The sequence below is a fragment of the Choloepus didactylus genome, chromosome 1, assembly GCF_015220235.1.
Source record: "Choloepus didactylus isolate mChoDid1 chromosome 1, mChoDid1.pri, whole genome shotgun sequence".
NCBI lineage: Eukaryota > Metazoa > Chordata > Mammalia > Pilosa > Megalonychidae > Choloepus > Choloepus didactylus.
The window spans coordinates 162,842,605-162,864,996 of NC_051307.1; the positions used below are offsets into that span (position 1 = coordinate 162,842,605).

Below are 22,392 nucleotides of genomic sequence, written 5' to 3' on the forward strand. Positions count from 1 at the left end.
CATATAATTTTCACGTGTCACAAAATATTTTTCTTTTGATTTTCTTTCAATCGTTTTAAAATATAAAAGCCATTCTCAGCTCATCTGGCCGTACAAATTCGGGACGAATTTGGCCCGCTGGCCATAGTTTGTCCTAGGCTACCGAGTCTGCAAGGACCGAAGTTCCCCGCACCGCCGGGAGAAGGCACCTTGGGGCCCGCAGGGCGCTAGACTTCTAGACAGGCCCACCCGCTGCCGCCCAGTTTCCCGCTTTGGCTGACCCGCTGCTGGCAGCCGCTCCCTACCCCGGAGCCCCTGAATTGCAGGTCCCCCACTGGGCTGTCAGCGCCGCACTCACCCAGGGCCCCCGCGCACAGCAGGACGCAGATGGCGGGCCTCATTTTCTGCTGCGGGCGCGCGTACAGGACCCGGCGATCAGCGCCTTCTGCTCGCTTTACCGCCCCGGAGTCGGGCGGATCTGCTTCTTGGGATGGATTGGACCGCGCCGGCTCATCGCCCACACCACACACCCCCACTCCTCCCCGGGTCAGCCCGCGAGCAGCCCGTCCCCTTCGCGGGGCTGAAGGGCAGCAAGCTCGGACCCACTTGCGGGCGGACCCGCGGCTGCCCCCTCTGCCGGCTGGCGCTGGGGATCTTGGGGCTGGACCTCTGCTCGCGTGGGAGGGGTCAGCACCCCAGAGGTAGGAGCTGGAGCAACCTTAGAGCCGCCTCGTCTGACCTCCTTGCTCCACAGAAAGAGAAACTAAGGCCCAAGACGAGAGTGATCCACCGGGATCCCAGGTTAGTTACTAGAACCCAGGTTCCCTGACCCCTGGATCTTCATCTGGGCAAGAAGCTCTTACACATTTCAAAACTACAGACTCCTCCGGACTGGAGAGCTTGCTTCTCTGTTGACCACTCCTGGGCCCTCCAGGGAAGTTCTCCCAAATGACACTGTCCCCTGCACCCCTCTGCTCTAGGAGACTGAGGCCAGGTGAAACTCTGAACCCCCAGGCCTGCTGCTTCCTGCCTGGGGTCTCTCGAAGTCCATGAGCTCTGCCCCTTCCTGCCGGCCTGGGGGAAGCCTTCTGAATTCAAATACGATTTTAAGAACTTTTTACTGAAGTGTAAAACACATCCATAAAACTGCACATACCCTAAGTGCACAGCTCATTGAATTCTCGCCAACTGAACATGCCCATAAAACATGCACCCAAACCAAGAAACAACATAACAGAGCTGGACACCCCCTCTGTCCTCTCCCAGTCACTTACCCTCCCACACCTCCTCTTGACTTCTAACAACACAGACTAAGACTGCTGATTTTTGAACTTTATGTAAATGGAATCATACAACAGGTACAATTTTGTGTCTGGCTTCTTTTATCCAAGAATATGTTTGTGAGATTCATCTATGCTGTGGTGTGTAGTTGTCATTCATTCCTTCTCAGTCTTGCATACTAGTCCATCAAATGTATATAGATACTTTATTTATCTTTTCTATTGATGGGAGCAATTTGGGTTGTCTGCAGTTTGGGCTTTTAAGAATAAGTGCTTCTGTGAACACTGATTCACGTCTTTTGATGCAAATAGACACTCATTTCTGTTGGTTTTCCCCAGGAGAATAATTGCTGGCTTGTAAGATAGGCATATGCTTAGCTTTAATAGATACTGCCAAATAGTTTTCCAAAGTAGTTGAACCAATTTACATTCCCATCAGAGAGTTTGGTTTCTCCACAACTCTGCCTTTCTGGTGGGAGTATTTGTGGTTTTGCATTATAGTTTTGAGTTTCCTGATGACTAGTAAGGTTGAACATTTTTTCATGTGTTTATTGGCTGTTTAGATCCCCTCTTGTGTGAAGTACTGGTACAAATCTTTTGCCCTAAATACATTTTAAATAGACTTTCTATTGAATTAATTTTGGGGACTGACAATATAATAATTCAAGCTACATACCAAGACTCATCTAATAAAGCATTGTCAGAATTAGGGCGTTGATGTATGTGAGAATTCGCTATAATTGAATTTAAAGTCTATCTTATTATTTAACCCACCATAACCCCTTATTCTGCACTCCCTTGCTGTTTGCAAAGAGTGAATTTTTGCCAGGTAAATATTGTTTTGTTTCAGCCCCTGCCAATACTGAGACAAGTTCTCTTTGGCAGAGACTGTTTCTGCCCTCCACTGAGGCCAGAGATAGCCCTGAGGGAGTCAAAAAAAAAAGATTATAAATTGCAACAGTCACAAGGTTAAGGGCATGAGACCTGATTCACAAACCCAGGCTCTCCTCCACCTCCCACCCCCACCCCTCCGAGCACACTGATCCTCCTCTTCCTTTTGATCTTACAGGAATAGCCGTCATGGGTGACCCTTTGGGACATGGCCCCCATTCCTCCCACCTCTCTAACCACCTCTATCCAATTGAGGTAAGTTTTCAGTTCAAGAAAAACTCTTTGTCCCTTCGACGTGCCAGATAATTTGGACAGGGTGGACTGAGAAGAGGACCTGAAGAGACATTAAGAACGTGCGCCCCTTGAGGTACCACTGAGAACAACGGGGCCCCAATGGCCATTTGTCTTAGCTCGTGAGGTGGAAGCAAACTGAGAAGAGACCACCGCTTGCCGCCTCCACTGAGCACCCAGGACCTGGAGCAGGAGTGTCACTCAGAGAGAGGCAAGCCATTGTCCCTGCCCCCAGCTCCAGGGCTGTGGCTCAGAGATTGGGAGTTGGGGGAGGAGCTTGGAGAACTCAGAATCACTTCCAAAGTGAACTGATTTCATTTGCAATAGAAGTGGAGAAGTTCAAGCCTAAGGATGCTCTCATAAACAGTGGAGATTGTGGCGTAAAGCAATTAGGAGGACAATGGTGGGTTTCTTAAAGATATAAGCTAAGAGGGGCCTTTCTGTGATAAGAACAAATCTCAAACACTCACCTAAAAAACTACCCCTTCAGGGAGACAGTGTGATTGTGAAAGCCTTATGGATCGTACTCCCTTTTTCCAGTGTATGGATGGATGAGTAGAAGAATTGGGACAAAAAACTAAATGAAAAATAGGGTGGGGGGGGGATGATTTGGGTGTTCCTTTCTACTTTTATTTTTTATTCTTATTTTTGCTTTTTCTGGTACAGGGAAAATGTTCAAAAAATAGATTGGGGTGATGAATGCACAGCTATATGATGGTACTGTGAACAATTGATTGTACACTTTGGATGATTGAATGGTATGTAACTATATCTTAATAAAATTGAATTAAAAAAAAAAAAACTATCCCTTCAAGGGAGCCTGAATTGAATTGGAACAATCTGTCAAGCAATTTATGCCCCCAGGGCATTACTAAAAACATTAGACCAATCACCTATCAATTAGCAGAGCTGAACGGCTGAGTGTGGTCAGGGAAAAAGACAGCCAAATAGAGTCCTGCCAAACCCACTGTCACCCCAGGGTGACTGTGGACATAACCAAGGCTGAGCCCCAGGAGAGGCAACAACGGAGACTCCGCAGTGAGGAGCGGGAAAGCAAATACCAATAACAAGCTCTGGGGGGTGAGGACAGGTATCCATAATTGCTATAATATATTATCTAAAATGTCCAGTTTCTAACACAAAATTATGAGACATACAAAGAAACACAAAAGTCTTACTCATACACCAGGGAAAAAAGAAGGCAACGGAAACTGCCCATGAGAGCGACCAGATACGAACAGAAAGGAGAAGATATTTACATTTATACTTTATTTCTCTAATTACATAATTTCCTTTACTGGTGCGCTTTGTTTTTTGTGTGTGTGGATTCCAATTACTGTCTGGGGTCACTTGCTTTTAGTCTGAAGAACTTCCTCTAGCATTTCTTATAAGGTGGGTCCACTAGCCATAAATTCTTTCAGGTTTTTTTCTTTTTTTTTTTTCTTTTTAACAAGTGGGAATGTCTTTATTTCACCTTCATGTTTGAAAGATTTACTGGATATAGGAATTTTTTTTTTAATTTGAGCACTTTGAATATGTTATCACAATGCTTTCTGGTCTGCATTGTTTCTGATGAAAAGTTAGCAGTTAATGTTATTGTAATTCCCTGGTAAGTGATGGGGGGGTCATTACATGATATTTTCAAGATTTTCTCCTTTTTTTTGACTCTGAGCATTTTCACCATGAAGTGTCTGTCTGTGGGTCTCTCTGTATTTAACCTATTTGGAGTTTGTTGTGCTTCCTGGGTACATAGATTAATGCTTTTCATTAAATTGGGGAAGTTTTCAGTCATTATTTCTTGAAATACTTTTTCTGCTTCCTTCTCTATTCTCCTTCTTGTATTCCCATTATGCATCTATGGGTATGTGTAATGGTGTCCCACATTTCTCTGAGGCTCTTTTCAATTTTCTTCTTTTTTTCCCTCTCTCTATCCTTCAGGTTGCATAATCTCTACCAGTCTATCCTCAAATTTGCTAACACTTTCTTCTACCTGTTCAAATGTATTGTTGAGCTCCTCTAGTGAATTTTTCATATAAGTTATTGTACATTTTCAACTCCAGAATTTCCATTTGGTTCTCTATTTTTATAATTTCCAACTCTCTATCAACATTATCTATTTGATAAGACATTGTCATACCCTCCTTTACTTTTTTAATGCAATTTTATCTAGCTATAATCACATGACATACAATCATTCAAAGTAAGTGGTAAGTGTACAGTCAGTTGTTCACAGTATCATCATATAGTTGTGCTTTCATCACCACAAACTTTGAACATTTTCATTACTCCAAAAAATAAAATGAAAATTAAAATAAAAAAGAATACCCAAACTTCCCATTCCTCTCCTCCCCCTTGTTCATTGACTTTTTAAAAAAATACAGTTTAATTGAGATATATTCACACATCCTACAGTCTTCCACAGTGTACAATCAATTATTCACAGCACCATCATAGAGTTGTGTGCTCATCACCAGAATAAATTTTTGAGCCTTTTCCTTGCTCCAAAATAAAAATGAATGCAAAAAAGAACATCTAAATCTTTCCATCCCCTCCATCCCACCCTATTCTTCATCTAATTTTTGTCCCCATTTTCCCACTCATCTGTCCATCTACTGGATAAAGGGAGTCCAAGCCACGAGGTTTTCACAGTCACACAGGCAACTATGCAATCTACATAGTTATACAACCATCTTCAAGAATCAAGGGTTGCAGTTTGACAGATTCAGGTATTTCTCTCTAGCCATTCCAACACGCTAAAGACTAAAAGGTGATATCTGTATAGTGCATAGGAATACCCTCCAGAGTGACCTCTCGACTCCATTTGTCATCTCTCAGCCACTGGAACCCTACTTTGCTTCATCTCTTTTCCCCCTTTTGGTCAAGAAGATCCTCTCAATCCCACAGTGCTGAGTCCAGGCTCATCTCCAGGAGTCATTTCCAGTGTTGCCAGGGGGAGTCACATCCCTGAGAGTCACATCCCACGTAGCGGGGAGGGTAGTGAGTTCACCCGCCAAGTGGGCTTAGAGAGAGGGGGGGCCACATCTGAACAACAAAGAGGCTCTCTGGGTGGGGTGGGGGAGGCTCCTAGGCACAATTATAAGTGGGCTTAGCCTCTCCCTGGTAGCAACTAGTTTCACAGGGAAAGGCCCCCAGAACAAGGGCTCGGCCCACTAAATTGGCAGTCCTCTATGTTTGTGGGAAAATCAGCAATAGCCCAGAACACTTCTTCATTTCTCCCCAGCTCCTCAGGGGGCCCCGCAAATACACTTATACTCTCTGCGTGTATCACTCTGGGATGTGTTGGGATTTCACCCCAGCCTGTACAAATTCACTAAATCCCACTTCCCATTCACTGCTCCCTGCACCTATGATGTTCAAAGAAACTTATTGTACAAGTTAAATTATCTAGTGGGCTACTGAAAAGATAGACCTTGCACCAGATAAAAATCTCCTCCCTTGGTCTCACACATAAGTTGTAGTTTTAAAACCCAGTCAGTATCGTCCTTTACCCTTGGACCTGATTTGCCTTAGTCCTAACCAGATCCTCTTTGTTCATATCTCTAATTAAAGTCTGAATTCTTTTTCAGCTCTTTCAACAGTTGTCATATGGGGTAATACTGCCATTCATAGCTGCCAAGTTCTAACTCCAAGTCTCGTATGGCACACAGATACCCAAAGTTCCAGAGACCGACCAGGTTATACACAAGGAGCTCAGCATCTCAGGATTTAGAGGTAACCTTTACAACTCAGGAATAGATGTGACTGCTGTAAGAGCTTACAGTCTAGAGACCATTACAATAAGCATTTCCCTGATAAGCTGTGTTCTAAGAGTCAGTTCTCAGAGTTTACACATTATAGTTAGTACATATTAGTGAGGCATTATAATGTTTGTCCTCTCGTTTCTGGCATGCTTTACCCAAAATGTTGTGCTCAAGATCCATTCACCTAGTTGCGTGTCTCCCAGCTTCATTTCTTCTTGTAGCTACTCAATTTTCTATTGTATGCATACACCATGCTGTTTTGACCACTGTTGCTTTTTAGTGTGCTTCAAAGACAGGTAGTGAGAGACCTCCCACTTCGTTCCTCTTTCTGAAGATATTTTTGGCTATTCAGGGCAGCTTGCCCTTCCAAATAAATTTGGTTATTGGTTTTTCTGTTTCTGCAAAGGAAGCTGATGGGATTTTAATTGGTATTGCATTGAATCTGTAATTCAGTTTAGGTAGAATTGACATCTTAACTATGTCTAGTCTTCCATTCCACAAGCACGGTATGTTCTTCCATGTTTTTAGGTCCTGTTCAATTTCTTTTAGCAGTTTCTTACAGTTGTCTCTATATAGGTCTTTTGTGGCCTTGGTTAAGTTTATTCCTAAATACTTGATTCTTTTGGTTGCTACTGTAAATGGAATTTTTTTTCTTGATTTCCTCCTCCTGTTGCTCATTGCATGTGTATAGGAAAACTACTGATTTTTGCTTGTTGATCTTGTAGCCTGCCACTTTGCTGTATTCATTGATTAGCTCTAGTAGCTTTGCTGTAGATTTTTCTGGATTTTCTACATAGAGAATCATATTGTCTGCAAACAGTGAAAGTTTTACTTCTTCTCTAATTTGGATGCCTTTTATTTCTTTTTCTTGCCTAATTGTTCCAGCTAGAACTTCTAGCACAATGTTGAATAACAATGGTGAAAGAGGGCAACGTTGTCTTGTTCCTGATCTTAGAGGGAAGGCTTTCAGTCTTTCCCCTTGAATATGATGTTAGCTGTGGCTTTTTCATATATTGCCTTTATCATATTGAGAAAGTTCCCTTATATTCCTGTCCTTTGAAGTGTTTTCATCAAGAAAGGATGTTGAATTTTGTCAAATGCCTTTTCTGCATCAATCGAGATGATCATGTGGTTCTTCTGCTTTGATTTATTGATGTGGTGTATTATAGTAATTGATTTTCTTATGTTGAACCAGCCTTGCATACCTGGGATAATTCCCACTTAATCATATTGTATAATTCTTTTAATGTGCTGCTGGATTTGATTTGTGAGTATTTTGTTGAGGATTTTTACATCTATTAAAAAGATGGTCTATAATTTTTTGTATGTGGTATCTTTTGTCTGACTTTGGTATTAGGGTGATGTTGGCTTCAGAGTTTAAGCAGGATTGGTACTAATTCTTTCTTGAATGTTTGGTAGAATTCACATGTGAAGCCATTTGGTCCTGGGCTTTTCTTTTTGGGGAGCTTTTTGATGACTGACTCAATCTCTTTACTTGTGATTGGTTTGTTGAGGTTATCTGTTTCTTCTCGAGTTAGTGTTGGTTGTTTATGCTTTTCTAGGAAGTTGTCCATTTCATCTAGGTTATCTAATTTATTACCATATAGTTGCTCATAGTTTCCTCCCATTATGTCCTTTATTTCTGCTGAGTCAGTAGTTACACCCCCTTTTTCCATTTCTGATTGTATTTATTTGCATCCACTCTCTTTTTTGTTGTTGTTGTTAGCCTAGCTAAAGGTCTGTCAATTTAATTTATTTTCTCAAAGAACCAACTTCTGGTTTTGTCGATTCTTTCTATTGCTTTCCTGTTCTCAATTTCATTAATTTCTGCTCTAACCTTTGTTATTTCTTTCCTTCTGTTTGCTTTGGAGTTAGTTTGTTGTTCTTTCTCTAGTTCCTCCAGGTAAGCAGTTAATTCCTCAATTTTTTCTCTTTCTTCTCTTTTAAATGGGTATTAAGGGCAATAAATTTCCCTTTCAGCACTGCCTTTGCTGCATCCCATAAGTTTTGATATGTCATGTTTTCATTTTCATTTGCCTCGAGGTATTTACTAATTTCTCATGTAATTTCTTCCTTTACCCAACTGGTTATCTAAGAGTGTGTTATTTATCCTCCATATAATTGTGAATTTTCCAACTTTCTGCCTTTTATTGATTTCCAACTTTGTTCCATTATGGTCTGAGAAGGCATTTTGTATAATATTCATTCTTTTAAATTTTTTGAGACTTGTTTTAAGACCCAACAACATGTGGTCTATCCTAGAGAATGATCCATGAATAGTTGAGAAAAATGTGTATCCTGCTGTTGTGGGATGTAGTGTTCTATAAATGTCTGTCAAGTCTAGATCACTTATCATACAATTCAACATCTCTGTTTCCTTATTGATCCTCTGTCTAGATGTTCTGTCCATTGGTAAGAGCATTGTATTGAAGTCTCCAACTATTATTGTAGAAGTATGTTCTTCTCCCTTCAGTGTTGACAGTGTTTGCCACATGTATTTTGGGGCACTCTGACTTGGTGCATAAATATTTATGATGTTATGTTTTCTTTATGAATTGTCCCTTTTATTAATATATAGTGTCCTTCTTTGTCTCTGTTAATTGTTTTATTTTTTAAGTCTAATTTGTCTGTTATTAATATAGCTACTCCCGCTTTTTTCTGGTTGTTGTTTGTGTGATATATCTTTTTTCCAACCTTCTACTTTCAGCCTATTTTTGTCCTTATGTCTGAAGTGATTTTCTTGTAGACAGCATATAGATAGGTCTTGTTTTTTAATTCATTCTGCCAGTCTATGTCTTTTTATTGGGGAATTTAATCCATTGATATTTAATGTTATTACTGTAAACACAGTACTTTCTTCTACCATTTTGTCTTTTGGATTTTATATGTCATGTGTTATTTTTTTTTCTCTCTCTCCTTTTACCCTTCCTGATAGTCTTAATTTCTACACTCGTCTCCAGACCTCTCTCTCCTGTCTTTTGCTATCAGCCTTTAGCACTCCCTTTATTTTTTCTTGAAGCACAGGTCTCTTATTCACAAACTTTCTCCATGTCTGTCTGTCTGAAAATATTTTGATCTCTCCCACATTTTGAAAGATGGTTTTGCTGGGTATAGAATTCTTGGTTGGCAGTTTTTCTCTTTCAGTATTTTAAATATATCATACCACTGCCTTCTCAGCTCCATGGTTTCTGCAGAGAAATCTGTACATAGTCTTATCGAGCTTCCCTTGTATGTGATGGATCGCTTTTCCCTTGCTGCTTTCAGAATTCTCTGTCTTTGACATTGAAACAGTCTGATCAGTAAGTGTCTTGGAGTGTGTCTATTGGGAACTATTCTGTTTGGGGTATTCTGCGCATCTTGAATCTGTAATTTCGTGTCTTTCATAAGAGTTGGGAATTTTTCAATGATTGTTTCTTCTATTATTCTTTCTGCCCCCTTTCCCTTCTCTTCTCCTTCTGGGAACCCATAACATGTATATTGGAGTGCTTCATGTTGTCATTCAGTTCCCTAAGACCCTGCTCATATTTTTCCATTCTTTTCCCTATCTGTTCCTTTATGTGTAGGCTTTCAGATGTTTGTGTTCTAGTTCACTTATCCTTTCTTCTGCCTCTGCAAATATGATGTTGTAAGCCTCCATTGGGTTTTTCATCTCTTCTATTGAGACTTTCATTCCCATAAGTTCTGCCATTTGCTTTTTCATACTTTCGAATTCCTCCTTATGTTCACCCAATGTCTTCTTTATACCTTTCATCTCTTTTGCCATGCCTTTCCTCAGCTCATTGAATTGATTTTTGACTTGATTTTTGACTTGATTTAGCAAATCTGTTTGGTTATTAATTAGTTGTTTCAATTCCTGTATCTCAGTTGAATTGTTAGTTTGTTCTTTTAGCTGGTCCATATTTTCGTGTTTCCTATTGTGGCTTGTTATCTTAAGCTGTCTAGGCATCTGGTTTTCTTGATTAATTTATTATGGAGCTCATGTTCACTCTTTTACCTAAGGTTTTATTGTTGGTTGGTTTTGTTCTCTACCTGTTCTTTGGCATTCAGTTCAACTTATTCTAGACCTCTACCATAACTTCTGTTTAGTTGATCAGTTTTTCACCTTGTTTTTTCTGGTTCTTGCTCTACCTCTATGTAACATTTTTGTGAGAGATTCCCCTCTGATATGATTGACCCCAATCAGATTTTCCCAGTCCAGACAGGCCCAAGTCTCAGGCGGAGGGTATGGAATTTCCCTGAGAATAAGACTCTGTGGGTTGTCAGACACTCCTGTGAAGCCTCTAAACTCTGTGCTTTTCTTATCTTGTCCAGCAGGTGGCTCTTGTCAACCTGCAGCTCCCTACCAGTGCAAAAAGGTGTCACAGGTGCCTTTAATTCTCAGCAGACCATGTCTCTGTTGGGGCGTGGCTGACTCAAGTTGGTTTCTGTTTTTCATCCCCTGAGCACTGAGTTCTCTGAAGGAGGGCTGGTCACCTGAGCTGGGTCCTGCCTGCCCCTTTTCTTGGGGAAGCTATGCCCTTTAGGGAATTGTCTCCCCTACCAGACTCTTTGCTTTGTCTCTCAGAGCCGTCTTAGCTCCACTCTTGCCTGGGTCCAGCAGCCAATTGCAAATCATTGAGGCTTTCTGTAATGGGCTACTTAAAATAGTTATCTCAAAAAAAAAAAAAAGGAAAAAAAGAAAAAGAAAAAAAAAAGAAAAAGAAAGGCATTTCCCAGTCCCTGAGTTTTTTCAGTCCTAGTAAAGACTATTTAATGATAATCCCTCTGAGAACTTTAATTCTGTCCTTGCAGGGGGGCTGGGTTGACATGGGATTTCTGAATCAAAAAGATACGGAGTTGGAGAGCCAGAGAGGAGGAAAGGAAACCAGAAAAAACAGCTTTTCAGAGAAGGGCCCAGCTTCCTGGATTTGCATTTGTGCTTTCTATATTCTGAACACCCCCAGCTCCAAAAGTCTGTTTTTTTTGTTTTTGTTTTTGTTGTTGTTGTTTGCTTTTTTGCTGTTTTTGCTAGCCCTGCCGCCTCTCTGTGGGGCTGATTGCTTCCAAATTCTCTAGTGTTTGGTCTCAATTTATCTGTAGTTGGAGCTTTATTCAGCAGTCAATTGTTAATCAGTTCTGCAACTGGGGCCAGGTTGAGCCTCCCTGGTTCCCAGCAGAGACTGCCTCCTCCTCCCTAGGGAAACCAGCTACAAGACAGTCTGTTGTGCCTGGTGGAGGGGAGCTTACCCCCTGGCCAGGGAAGCTTACATGTTTTGCTTTGATCTCAACTGCTCCACCTGTTCCATGCTGTTGTATGATGCGTGACTGATCACGGATTTCCCTGAGGTGGCTGTTCCACACAGTTCCTGGCAGTCTACCAGCTTCCCCAGAGGTGTAACTAAAATCCACACCTCACCACTTTGCCATCTTGCCCCACCTCCTTCCTTTATGTTTTGAATCATGGTTTCCTTTAGTTCTTTAAACATATTTAAATGGTACTTTAAAGTCTTCACTAAGGGATAAATTTCAGTATTGATAGGCTTCCAGAGCTCCCAATGAAAAACCTGGTATATTTATCGGGACCACATCTCTACAATGTGGCATTATTTTTTTTCCTTTCCCCTGCAGCTTCAAATTGTGATAAATATCTTAACTAGGAAACTGGCCATTTATCAGGCTCAATTCTCCATATCTCTTTGAGATCTTGTCTCTATTTCTGTTCTTCCAGTCCCAGACAGCCACAAGCTCCACTGATTTCCTTAACTCAGCAGCTACTTTCTGCCCAGGCAAAGCCAAGATGCCTTTTGCCTTGTGCCCAGAAGTAGCAAATTCCCCTAAGGAAAATGTGGCTGCAAAATGTCATCTCACCTCTCCATGTTTACTCTCATTTTCCAGTAACTTGGCCCTTCTAGTCTCACTTCTTTTAAATAAATGTTTCCTGGTGCTTATCCAGCTTTTCTAGATGTTTGTAGCAAAAGCATGATTCCTGCACAAGCTGCTACATCATAACTAGAATCACAAATGAGGACTATGGTAGCAACCAGTTTTTAATCTTTATTTGTTAGGACTCTAATGTGTTCTTGCTAAATGAACGAATTTTCCAGGCTGCTGTGCTCATTTATAAAACTATCTTGACTCTTCCTGGATTTATCCCTTTTCAAGGAAATAATGTCTATAAGAGCAGAGACCAGTTTCCTTGTTCAACACTCTATTCTAGTTTGGAAAATAGTGTGTGGTGTAACATAGGACTTAAAACACCATGAAACAGATGAATTAATGCACATAAGTGACTGTCTCAGAAGTGAAGTAAACAATTTTCTCTTCAGACCTGAGGACAAAAACCAAAATGGTCCAGAGTTGACCACTCCTCCTAAAGTTAATGATCCACCTAAAGCTAACATAGCTCAAACCCAAAAGAGCCAAGGGGACCTCTGAACCCAGAATGGAGCAAGTTTGCAAACCTCTATATACAGGGACAAAGTCATATTTCAAATGAAGGACAACCAAAATGCTGACACCATTTCTGTTGCTTTGGCACAGGTTCTCACAAACACCAGAGCAGAAGTTTGGAGGATTGTATCACAGGGAACAAGTAAAGACTCCATCAAAAAGAAAGAAGACTTCTGGAAAATTAGGAAAATTTTAATTTATCATTAACTGTCTACCAGGCACAGTGCTACATACTTTCCAAATGTAAATTTATAGTAATCCCATGAGGTAGATGCTATTATTATCCCCATTTCCTAGAGAAACAAAATGCAGCGCAAGAGAGGTTAATTAACTTGTCCAAGGACAGATAGCTACTATGCATCAGAGCTGGTATTCAAACCAGTCAGTCTGCTTCCACAGTCCATTCTCTTTTCCATGTGGACTCTGGCATTCTCTTCTGGAGCAGTTTCACACTTTCCTTTCCAATGCCCTTGCAGTAATAAAGGCAATTTTTGCAGTGGGAAAACATTTGTTTAAACTTGTTGCCAATTCCAGAATTGGTTAGCTTGATACTAGTTGCCATAACAGATAAAACCCCAAATTTAAGCTGTTTCATGTGATAGAAGTTGACTTCTTGATAACATGAAGCCCAATGGCAGCAGTGATAACTGGTTGGGGTAGGACTCACCTCCAAAGCCCCATTCAATCATTTAAGGATCCAGGCTGAGGGAAGTTCTGCCATTTTCAACATGTGGTTCCTAAGATTGCCCTGGGTATCAACATCCAGATGAAAGAATGTAAAAGACTTTATGGTGCAGGCCTGGAAGTGATAAAGTTCACTTTTACCTAGATATTACTGGCCAAAACTCAGTCACTTGACTCACCAAGATGCAAAGGAGTGGGAAATATAATCTCTGGCTGAGCAACTACTTCCCAGTAACAACACTAATGTTACAAAAGGGGATCAGAAATCTTGAGTCTTCTTTCTTAACTTGGAGTCCCCCAGAAGCAGACTTTTAGACAGGGCTTTTCAGGTGTTTTACTTGGAAACTAAAAAAAAAAAAAAACAAAGGTAAAGAGAGTGGAGAAGTGAGACAGGGAAAGGAAGGTGTGATTGTTAATTTCATATATCAGCTTGGGTAGGTTATGGTGTCCAGTTCTTTGATCAAGCAAGCACTGGCCTGATTGTTGCTGTGAGGATATTTCGTGGATTTAAATCAGTAGTCATAGATTGCATCTATGGTTGATTGCATCTACAATCAACAAAGGAGATTGTCTTCAGCCATGAGCAAAGTCTCATCCAGTTACTTGAAGGCCTCAAAGGGAGAACTGAGGATTTCAGCAGTTAGAAAGAATTTCTATCTCTACTTCAGCCAGCCAGCTTCTCCTGGGGAATTCATTGTCACCTTCAACAGAGTTCCCAACTAGCAGCTTCTCCCGGGGAACTCAACATCACTATTGAGTTCCCAACTTGCAGTCTGCCCTAAGGAATTTGGACTTGCCAAACTTCATGGTTGCGTAAGCCAATTCCTGTATTAAATTATGTGTGTGTATGTGTGTGTGTGTGTGTGTGTATAGAAATTCTTTCTGACTGCTGAAATCCTCAGTTCTCCCTTTGAGGCCTTCAAGTAACTGGATGAGACTTTGCTCATGGCTGAAGACAATCTCCTTTGTTGATTGTAGATGTAATATGATATGTATATATATATCTCCTGGACGTTCTGTTTCTCAGGAGAACCGTCTAACACAGAAGGCATCCAAAGGGCATATTAACTAGTCATTTGGCACTGTGAGAGACTGGAGCTTAATTCCACTGGGGAAACTCTGGGTGCCAGAGTAGAATACGCACCAAAGTAGAATATCCCACCCATGGGGCTTGCAAGCATTGGGAAGTTTACTGGCTTTGGGGGCTGTATGACTTTTGTACCTACTTCCTGCTGTGCAAGCTTGAGGGTTGTATCCAAGTTTGAATACTCCAGGTTTCTGGTTTCCTTGACAAAGCAATTATCTCAAAAACTTAGTAACCTTCAGATCTAATTGCTTCCAGTCAGCTTCGTTTTGACCTCTTATAAGCCTGACTGATTCAATGGGTAAAGATATAATAAGCCCTTTATAGATTAAGACAGTTTATTACTTATACAGATGGTGAAAAGAAGAATAAGCCAAAGGTGCCACATCCCTGGGTACTTTCCTACACACTAAAAGGGAAGACACCAAAACAAAAGAGGCTGATAACTACAATGTGAGTTGTGGGACACTTTGAGGAGCAAATCTACACTGCAGCTAAGTGGTTTTATATTCTGTAGCTCTAATCTGGGGGATGAGGTGGGCAAAAAGCCCCATATTTCATCAGAACCCAAAAGGCAATGAGAAACTAGATCATGATAGCCTTCCAGGAGAGATAGGGAGATGAGTGGAAGATGGTATTGTAGCAGCTCCTTAGAGACCTTCCATTTTCTTGTGTTCCAGCAGAATTGCAAAATATTCTGCCAAGACTCAAACTGAAATTCAAGCCTTTGCCTATAAGGATATGTGCAAGGTCACCAGGACACCATGGCAGGGCTGGACTCCTATACTTGCAGCCACACCCACATAATATCTTTCCTAGATATAATTCTCAAGCCTGATTTCTATCCTCTCTCTCTCACTTGATGGTGCCTAATCTGCTTGCATGAGAGGACCACAATCTGAACTAGATCTTTTCTACAAGTGTGGGTCTTAATGGACCTTTGCCACTCAAAACTTCTCTCAGGTTTACCTCTTGTTTTTAGGGCCCACATGCGGTCAGCTTTTCCAACCTTGAAAAACCCTCACTTTCGGAGTTTTAATTCCCTTTCAGTTTTGCTTACAAACAGGATAATTCTTCCCTGAGGGTGTCTCTATCTTTTAATACTTTATTAAACGCAGCCAGGAGCAACCAAATGTGCTACTAACGTTGCATCCTCCTCTTACTAGAACTTAGCACTTCAATAAGCGTATGTTCTGCCTTCCAATTACTGAAGACAAAACTTTAGACAAATGTTTTGCCATTGCATTTCTGCAGCAATAAAGATCTTTTGCTAATTTCATACTGAAATTACACACTCATTCATTTATACATGTTTATTCATTTACAGAACTGTAAACTTAGACATGAAACCATATCACTCAAAAATCTATTTTTAGTTTTTTTTCATTTTGAGAAATCTTAACCTATGCATCAAGTATAACAAGAAATAAATATTCGCATTTCCATTTCCCATATTTTAAAAATAACCGTTTTGTCACATTTGTTTCCTGGGTTTTTAATTTTAAACACAGATAAATATAAAATTTCCTTCACTCCCACCTCAAGCTGTATTTGGAGTATCTGGCTTCAGGTGACAGCAGTGCCAGAGAAACAGGGAACTAACCCTGAACCCAAGCTTCTGGGTTAATCTGTAAACTCCAGCTTCTGAGTGCAGCTGCCTGAGGACACATCAGAAACATTCCCCATTCATGGGCCATAGCCCATATAACCACTCTTACCCTTCCCCAGAGGGTGGTGTTCAAGCAAACTTAAATGTGCATCAGAATCACCTGGGCATCTTGTTAAAATACAGATTCCTGGGACTGAACCCCAGAATTTCTGGCTTACTAGATCTGGGGTGGGGCCTGATAATTTTCATTTGCAACAAGTTTCCAGGTGATGCTGATGCTGCTGATCCCAAGACTACCCTTAGAAAACCACTGCTCTATCTAATGTCCAAGATCAGGCACTTCAGAGACAGATACAGACCCTCTGCCTACCAGGAAACACAAGCATAAGCAAGTGTCTACATCTCACTTGTTTATCCTTGTTTTACCCACTTATGTACATGCCCCCTAACCTAGGAAAGTAGTCTTTAAATCACACACCTTTGAAGGTAGGAGAAAGGGAGTAGGGGAGGGAGGGATTGGTGACAGCAGAACTCTGGGTGCTCCTTCCCTACCAGAACAGTTTTGTTTTGGTCTGTAAAATCTTCTTTGAACAGTTTACAAATCAATGTCCTGCCTTTTTGCCAGTGAACATTTTTAGACCCTGTAGTAGTGGATTACTCTCCAGTTTCTATGACTGTATTAAATTAATTAGATAGTTTAAATAATCTGGGATTTTAAAGTGGTCTAATTATCTGTTATTGATGCTATTGTAATACGTTACAAGTTCTTGAAAAAAAAAAGAGAGAAAGATCCTGTTAGCAGGAGGGGATCTCCTATTCTAAAGACCAGGTTGACACCCCTGTTATTGAATTCCAGCTGGCTAAAATATGAAGGATTGATTTTATTTTCCCACTCATCTTCATTAGCACCATCTAGGAATCTCCTCCTTCTGTGAGGCTTCTACTTACTCCCATAAATACCAGGAATGGGCTTCTACTCCTGTGCTGACCTTCGTGCTGAGAAGGGCAGGCAGCATGGCATGAGGAGCAGTGTGTGTGTCAGAAGGGCACAGGGTTTCCAGCCACTCTACCTGTTCTCAGGCCCAGGTGCTGCCACTTCCTGTCTGTGTGGCCCTGGGCAAGTCACATAGTCTGAGCCTTGGTTTCCCCATCTACATAACGTGGGATAATAATACCCACATACTGTAGGATTGCTGAGAAGAGCAAATGGGAATAGTGCAAGCAGGAGTCCTTTGTCATCTGTAAAGTACCTTACATATATGAATTGTTATTGTAGCTACATGACAGATGTGCATCTTCTCTCCCACCCCCTACCCCCCGCTTAATAATATTTGCTTGTTTTTAAGGGTCTTCTCACCCTTTCCCCAGCAGTTGGACCTTTACCTGTGAGCTCCAGGTTACTGATTCTGACTCACCTTCCATGGGCATATGCACACACTTAGACCTAAGCACCTCATTGCCATTTTTAGATTCTGAAAAAGAAAAACAAACAAACAAACAAAACCAAACAATGTATATGACATTAAATTCTCCCATTACTAGATCCAAAGTCATGATCTTCTCTATCTCAATAGTCAAGAATAAATGAGAGGTAGCACTAACTAAGCAGTTTATCATTGGTTATCAATGAGTTAAGATTCTGAAACGTCTTCTGCTCCTGCTTTCCACTTGAACATTAGGTTTCATCACAGAATCTCCGCAACATTCAGGCAGATGCAAAAAAAAAAAAAGGAGATTCCTTGGGGGGCAGAGATCGTTGAAGATCTTGGCAGAAATCCCCATGCATTCACTGTGAAACCCAAGTCATCTTGCCATCTTTCTTGCTTTCAAAGTCCTAGACGATGATAGGAGGTGATTTATTCCTGCTGTGTTGGAGGAGAAAGAGCCCAGTCCGTGGAGTCAGAGAAATCTGGATTCTGTCTTTAATTACCAGCTGTGTGACCACGCGGGTACATTTAACGTCTATAAGCCTCATTTTATTACATCTGTAAAATGTTCGTACCACTGCCTCACAGAGGTGTTTCGCATGGCAATGCAGTGTTTCTCGCGCACTGCCTACATACAGTAGGTGTAAAATAAATGTCTATTGGGGAAACACTCCTTCAAAGAGCTCTCTTGATCTGAGGTCCACCGCCTGAATCGTCGGCGCTTGGCCAACTCTCAGCGAAGCCCAACTCCGTCCTTCAAAGCCCTAAACCCCGGGAAACCCATTTCAAGCCTTCCGGTAACTGCTTTGCCGCTGACCATATCGCCCCACCCGGCTACCGGCCACAATTACTTCACTTTTGACATCTCTCGCCTTCTGCTGCTGGCGCGTCATTTCCGCCGGAAGAGGCGGTCGCACACGCGCGGTTGGTGCGAAAGTCGGTTCACTGCCTCGGTAATTTCCGGGTTCTCCGGTGTTTTCTTCGGGCTGGGGGCGCCGCCGGGTGGGGCGGGTCTGCGCCTGGCTGGCCCCCGATCCCCGGCCACTGTCCTGCCGGGCGCGCGCTTCCGCACTTGTCTCCCGAAGAGCCCCGGGCTCCATCGAGGTGAATGAGGCTCTGAGTAAGGACCTGGCTCCTTCCCGGCCCGTGCTAGGGGTCACGACGCGTCCTGGGGCCTGTGGAGCCTTGGTTTCTCGCCGGTCTAACCGGCCCTCAAATCGGCGGGTGGGACTTTGACGCCCAGAGAGGGCGTGGCTGCTGCTGAACGAGGGTCGGCGTTTCCCTAGGAGCGGGGAAGCAGAAGTTTCCGACCTTCGAATCTTGCTAACTGGTTTGTTTCACTGTTCATATTTAAAATCCTTTTATGGACGGATAAACAGCCCCGGGAGTCATGGTATCCGCGGGGACGGATGTGCTCTGTGGATCTTTTAAGCTGTGTGCAGTTAGATGTCCATTAGCTGAGGGGCTCGGAGCCAACGTAGCAGGGGCCCTCAAGGCATTCAATTTGGAAATCTTAGCTTCGTTTTTTGAATTGCTAGGATTGTTGTCGTCATCTTTTTCCTTGACTGCCCAAGTTCCAGCGTTTCTTACAAACGTGCGGGACGAACATACAGGCAAGGCCAGAGTGTCTATCCTTAGGAATTCTTGTTTGCACAGAACATAGGTGCTTTAAAAATTTAACTTCTCACGTGATGTGTTTCGTTCTTGTTAATGGTTCCTTTATTTTGACAGTTCAAAAATGTCCAGAAATGATGACCCGTTTTTTGTGAAGTTTTTAAAATCTCCAGACAATTCCGAATGCTTTTCTAAAGCTCTTGAGGTAAGAATAGTTGAAAACCGTCTTGTTTGATGCTGTGAATTTATTTTCTTGCTTTTAGTGTTTTTCACTTATTGGGCTCTTTATGTCTTAGTAAAAGATATTTTCATAATAGTCTTACTATAATTTACAGTAGTGTAGATATCATTGTTACATATTCTTGACTTGACGTAAGTATATCATTTTGTATTTTGGGGGGCTTGAAATTATTATGACATTTATATTGGATGTGGCTGACTTGCAGTTTTTTGGAATTAAGTTACTTTCTTTTGTCTGCTAACCAGAGTGGTTCTTTTGTGTTGAAAAAATTTGAGTTAGTTTTGTACTGGTCACATGTCAGCATTTTTTTGGTTTAATGGTTAAATGCATGCTTCATTATATACAGTATAACATAGGGCATACAGGTGGTATAGAGCCTTGCTGCTCAGACTCCAATGGCATCAGCATAGCCTGGGAGCTAGAAATGCTCTCTGGCCCCACCACAGACTTAGGAATTAGAATCTGCATTTTAACAAAATCCCATGTGATTCTTGTGTACATTAAATTTTGAGAAATGCAGGTATAGCAGGTTTTTCCTTACAGTTCATTCATTCATCAAATATTTATTGAGCGTCTATGATCTGCAGCCACTGTTGTAGTACTTGGGATACATCAGTAATCAAAGCAGGCAAACCCTGTTTTCTCAGAGCTTACATTCTAGCAGGAGGTGCTGAGTTTTATGGGAAGAGGAAAAAAATATAACAACAGGTTATTCGGTTCCAGAAGATGTTTGTTAGGGGGAAGGAGAAAGGAAAGTTAAAATTTTAAATACAGTGTGATTAGAGTAGGCTTTATGAAGAAGGTGATATTTGAGTAAACTTGAAGGAGGTGAGAGAGTTAGCTATGTGATATTTGGGAAAGAAGGTTTCAAGCAGTGGAAGCAATCAGTGCATAGGCCTGTGGGAAAATACATGGGCTTGGAGTATCTGCCTAAGGAATAGGTTATAGGGAGTGAACAGGGGTGGGGAAAGTATATTAAGGGTTACTACAGAGAGTAAGGGTGAAGAGGTCTTGTAGGGCCTTGTGGGCAGTTGTAAGGACTTTGGCTCTTTCTCTCAGTGAAATGGAGAGACACAGAGGGTTTTAATCAGAAGAAGAACATGATCTAACTTACAATTTTAAGAGGATCACTCCAAGTATTTAACATAAGGGCTTAAAAACTTGTTGAGAAAATATCAGGTGCTTCTTGGGTGCTAGGATATGTTGTTGGCAAATAAGATGAATCATGAAATTTTTGTTCTTGGTGGGAAGAGAAGAGATTTTTATATGTAGTGTCCATCTTTTTTTTTTTTTTCAATAAAATAGACATTTTATGTATAAGGGATAAGGGAAAGATATTTTAGAAAGCATGATCAAGAGAGACATCTCAGAGGAGGTGATATTTGAGCAGAGACCTAACTTCAGGGAGGGATAGAGCCAGGCAAAGAACTGGGAGAAAAAATATTACAGGCAGCAGGAACAAGAGCAAAGCCTCTAGGTAAGATTATGCTTAGCTTGTTCCAGGCTCAGCAAGAAAGCTAGAGTGGCTAGAGTAGAGTTAGCAAGAAGGGAAAAAGGTAGGAGGTGAGGGTGGAGAGTCAAAGGGGACACTGGTCTCATAGGCTGTTATTCTGAGTGTGGTGGGAAGCCATTGGAGGATTTTGAGCAAAGTGATACGATCATATTTGTTTTCTTAAAAAAATTAGTAGCTGGTATATAGGGAATTCATTTAGAGCAAGGGAGGGAGAAGGATATCACTTGGAAGGGTACGGCGGAGATCTAGGTGAGAGATGATGGTAGTGTGGCAGCAATTAAGGTGCAGAGAAGCTGGATTTGAGATGAGTTTTGAAGATAAGAGTTGATAGAACGTAAATGCAGGTGACTAATTTCAGGTGCATTTATATTTCATTTTTCTTTCAGTCAATAAAAGAGTTCCAGTCAGAAGAATATCTTCAGATTATTACAGAAGAAGAGGCATTGAAGATAAAGGAGAATGATAGATCACTTTATATCTGTGATCCTTTTAGTGGTGGTGTCTTTGATCACCTCAAAAAGGTTTGCTAATATCTAGTGTTTTCTTCAGTAGCCTGTTTTTTGGTTTGTTTTTGCTTCAGTGGGCATAAATTATTTACTGATCATGATATATTATTCAAATTATTAATACAATGGGATGATTTTTGGGGGGATCAGAATAATATCTTTAAATGCTAATTATGTTACAGTAGGGTTTTCTTATATGTAGTTTTTAGTATTTCTGGGTATGTAGCTTCACTTTTGTGTAAACAAACCCTATGGTAATGAAGCATTTTAGTGACAGAGTTCTGCTATACATAAACTCAGTTTGATTGCAAAATATTTCAGGAAGAAATATTAAAGAGTAGTGAAAGACATCAGCAGAGTGTTTGATTACTTAACTGCCTTTCCTATGTGATCTTGCACACAGCATCTTAGTACATGTTGTACCCTGGAAAATTATATGCAGAAAGGAAGCATTTGGGGGATGAGTTTTATGAATACACCATTGAGGAATCTTTTTTCTTTTTATTGATTCCAGAGTCTGCTGACTCATTATTTTTTGGTGTTTGGAAAAGAGTAAAGCATTGAATTAAAAGTAAACGCTAATTCCACCCAGATCACAAAGAAGTGATTCTTGTTTGGAGGAGAAGAAAACAGAAGAGTAGGTAGATGCAGTAATTATACAGTTTATGGAAGGTCTCTGCCCACCTTTGTGAAAAGCATTGCTGGCCTTTAACCTCCTTTTGGAAATACTACTGCTTGTCAGATAGAATCAGTAGCATAAAAAAATCATTTTCTTATGGCTGACAAAAAAGATAGCAGTAATCATTTGCCCTGTAGATATTTAAATCAGCCATGCAGTGGTGGCTTTGGCAGCTGTTGGCTTTTTAGTTTGGTCTAGAGTATGCTGATGCTGAGTAAGACTGCCATTTTTCTTAACTCAGTGTCAGTAAAAATGAAAAGTCATTGTTTTGAACTTAACCTAGGAGAAATCATTGCAGGTCTTCCTTGGAAAGAAACTGAGATGAAAAGAGTATTTAAAACCCAAATGTAGAAACTGCCTAGGATTACACATTTTTTTTTGGTGACATAATAGGGTTTTAGGGG

At 41.1% G+C, this 22,392-nt stretch overlaps 2 protein-coding genes and 1 long non-coding RNA gene across 9 annotated transcripts in view; 2 read left to right on the plus strand and 1 right to left on the minus strand.

Annotated features, from left to right (window-relative positions):
- LOC119540620 (inhibitor of carbonic anhydrase-like) overlaps positions 1 to 614 on the minus strand; it is a 47,497-nt gene extending 46,883 nt beyond the window's left edge. Inside the window, 1 exon segment of the mRNA XM_037844659.1 lies at positions 338 to 614. Within this exon segment, the coding sequence (XP_037700587.1) occupies positions 338 to 380 (43 nt within the window). The 5' untranslated portion in view covers positions 381 to 614.
- On the plus strand, positions 538 to 13,130 carry LOC119540630. 3 transcript variants are annotated; one of them, XR_005218097.1, is made up of 4 exons: positions 538 to 780; positions 2,329 to 2,405; positions 6,110 to 6,173; positions 12,722 to 13,130. It is a non-coding gene; the product is annotated as an uncharacterized LOC119540630 (long non-coding RNA). The 3 variants fall into 3 exon arrangements; XR_005218098.1 differs by lacking the exon at positions 6,110 to 6,173; XR_005218096.1 differs by lacking the exons at positions 6,110 to 6,173; positions 12,722 to 13,130 and adding an exon at positions 6,029 to 6,080.
- Positions 13,131 to 18,352: 5,222 nt separating this feature from the next.
- TOPBP1 (DNA topoisomerase II binding protein 1) overlaps positions 18,353 to 22,392 on the plus strand; it is a 54,311-nt gene continuing 50,271 nt past the window's right edge. For 2 of the 5 annotated variants that reach the window (XM_037844665.1, XM_037844679.1), the window contains exons 1-3: positions 18,401 to 18,765; positions 19,167 to 19,254; positions 21,190 to 21,324. In XM_037844665.1, the coding sequence (XP_037700593.1) occupies positions 19,174 to 19,254; positions 21,190 to 21,324 (216 nt within the window). In that variant the 5' untranslated portion in view covers positions 18,401 to 18,765; positions 19,167 to 19,173. The other 3 variants (XM_037844675.1, XM_037844672.1, XM_037844668.1) reach the window with 3 other exon arrangements.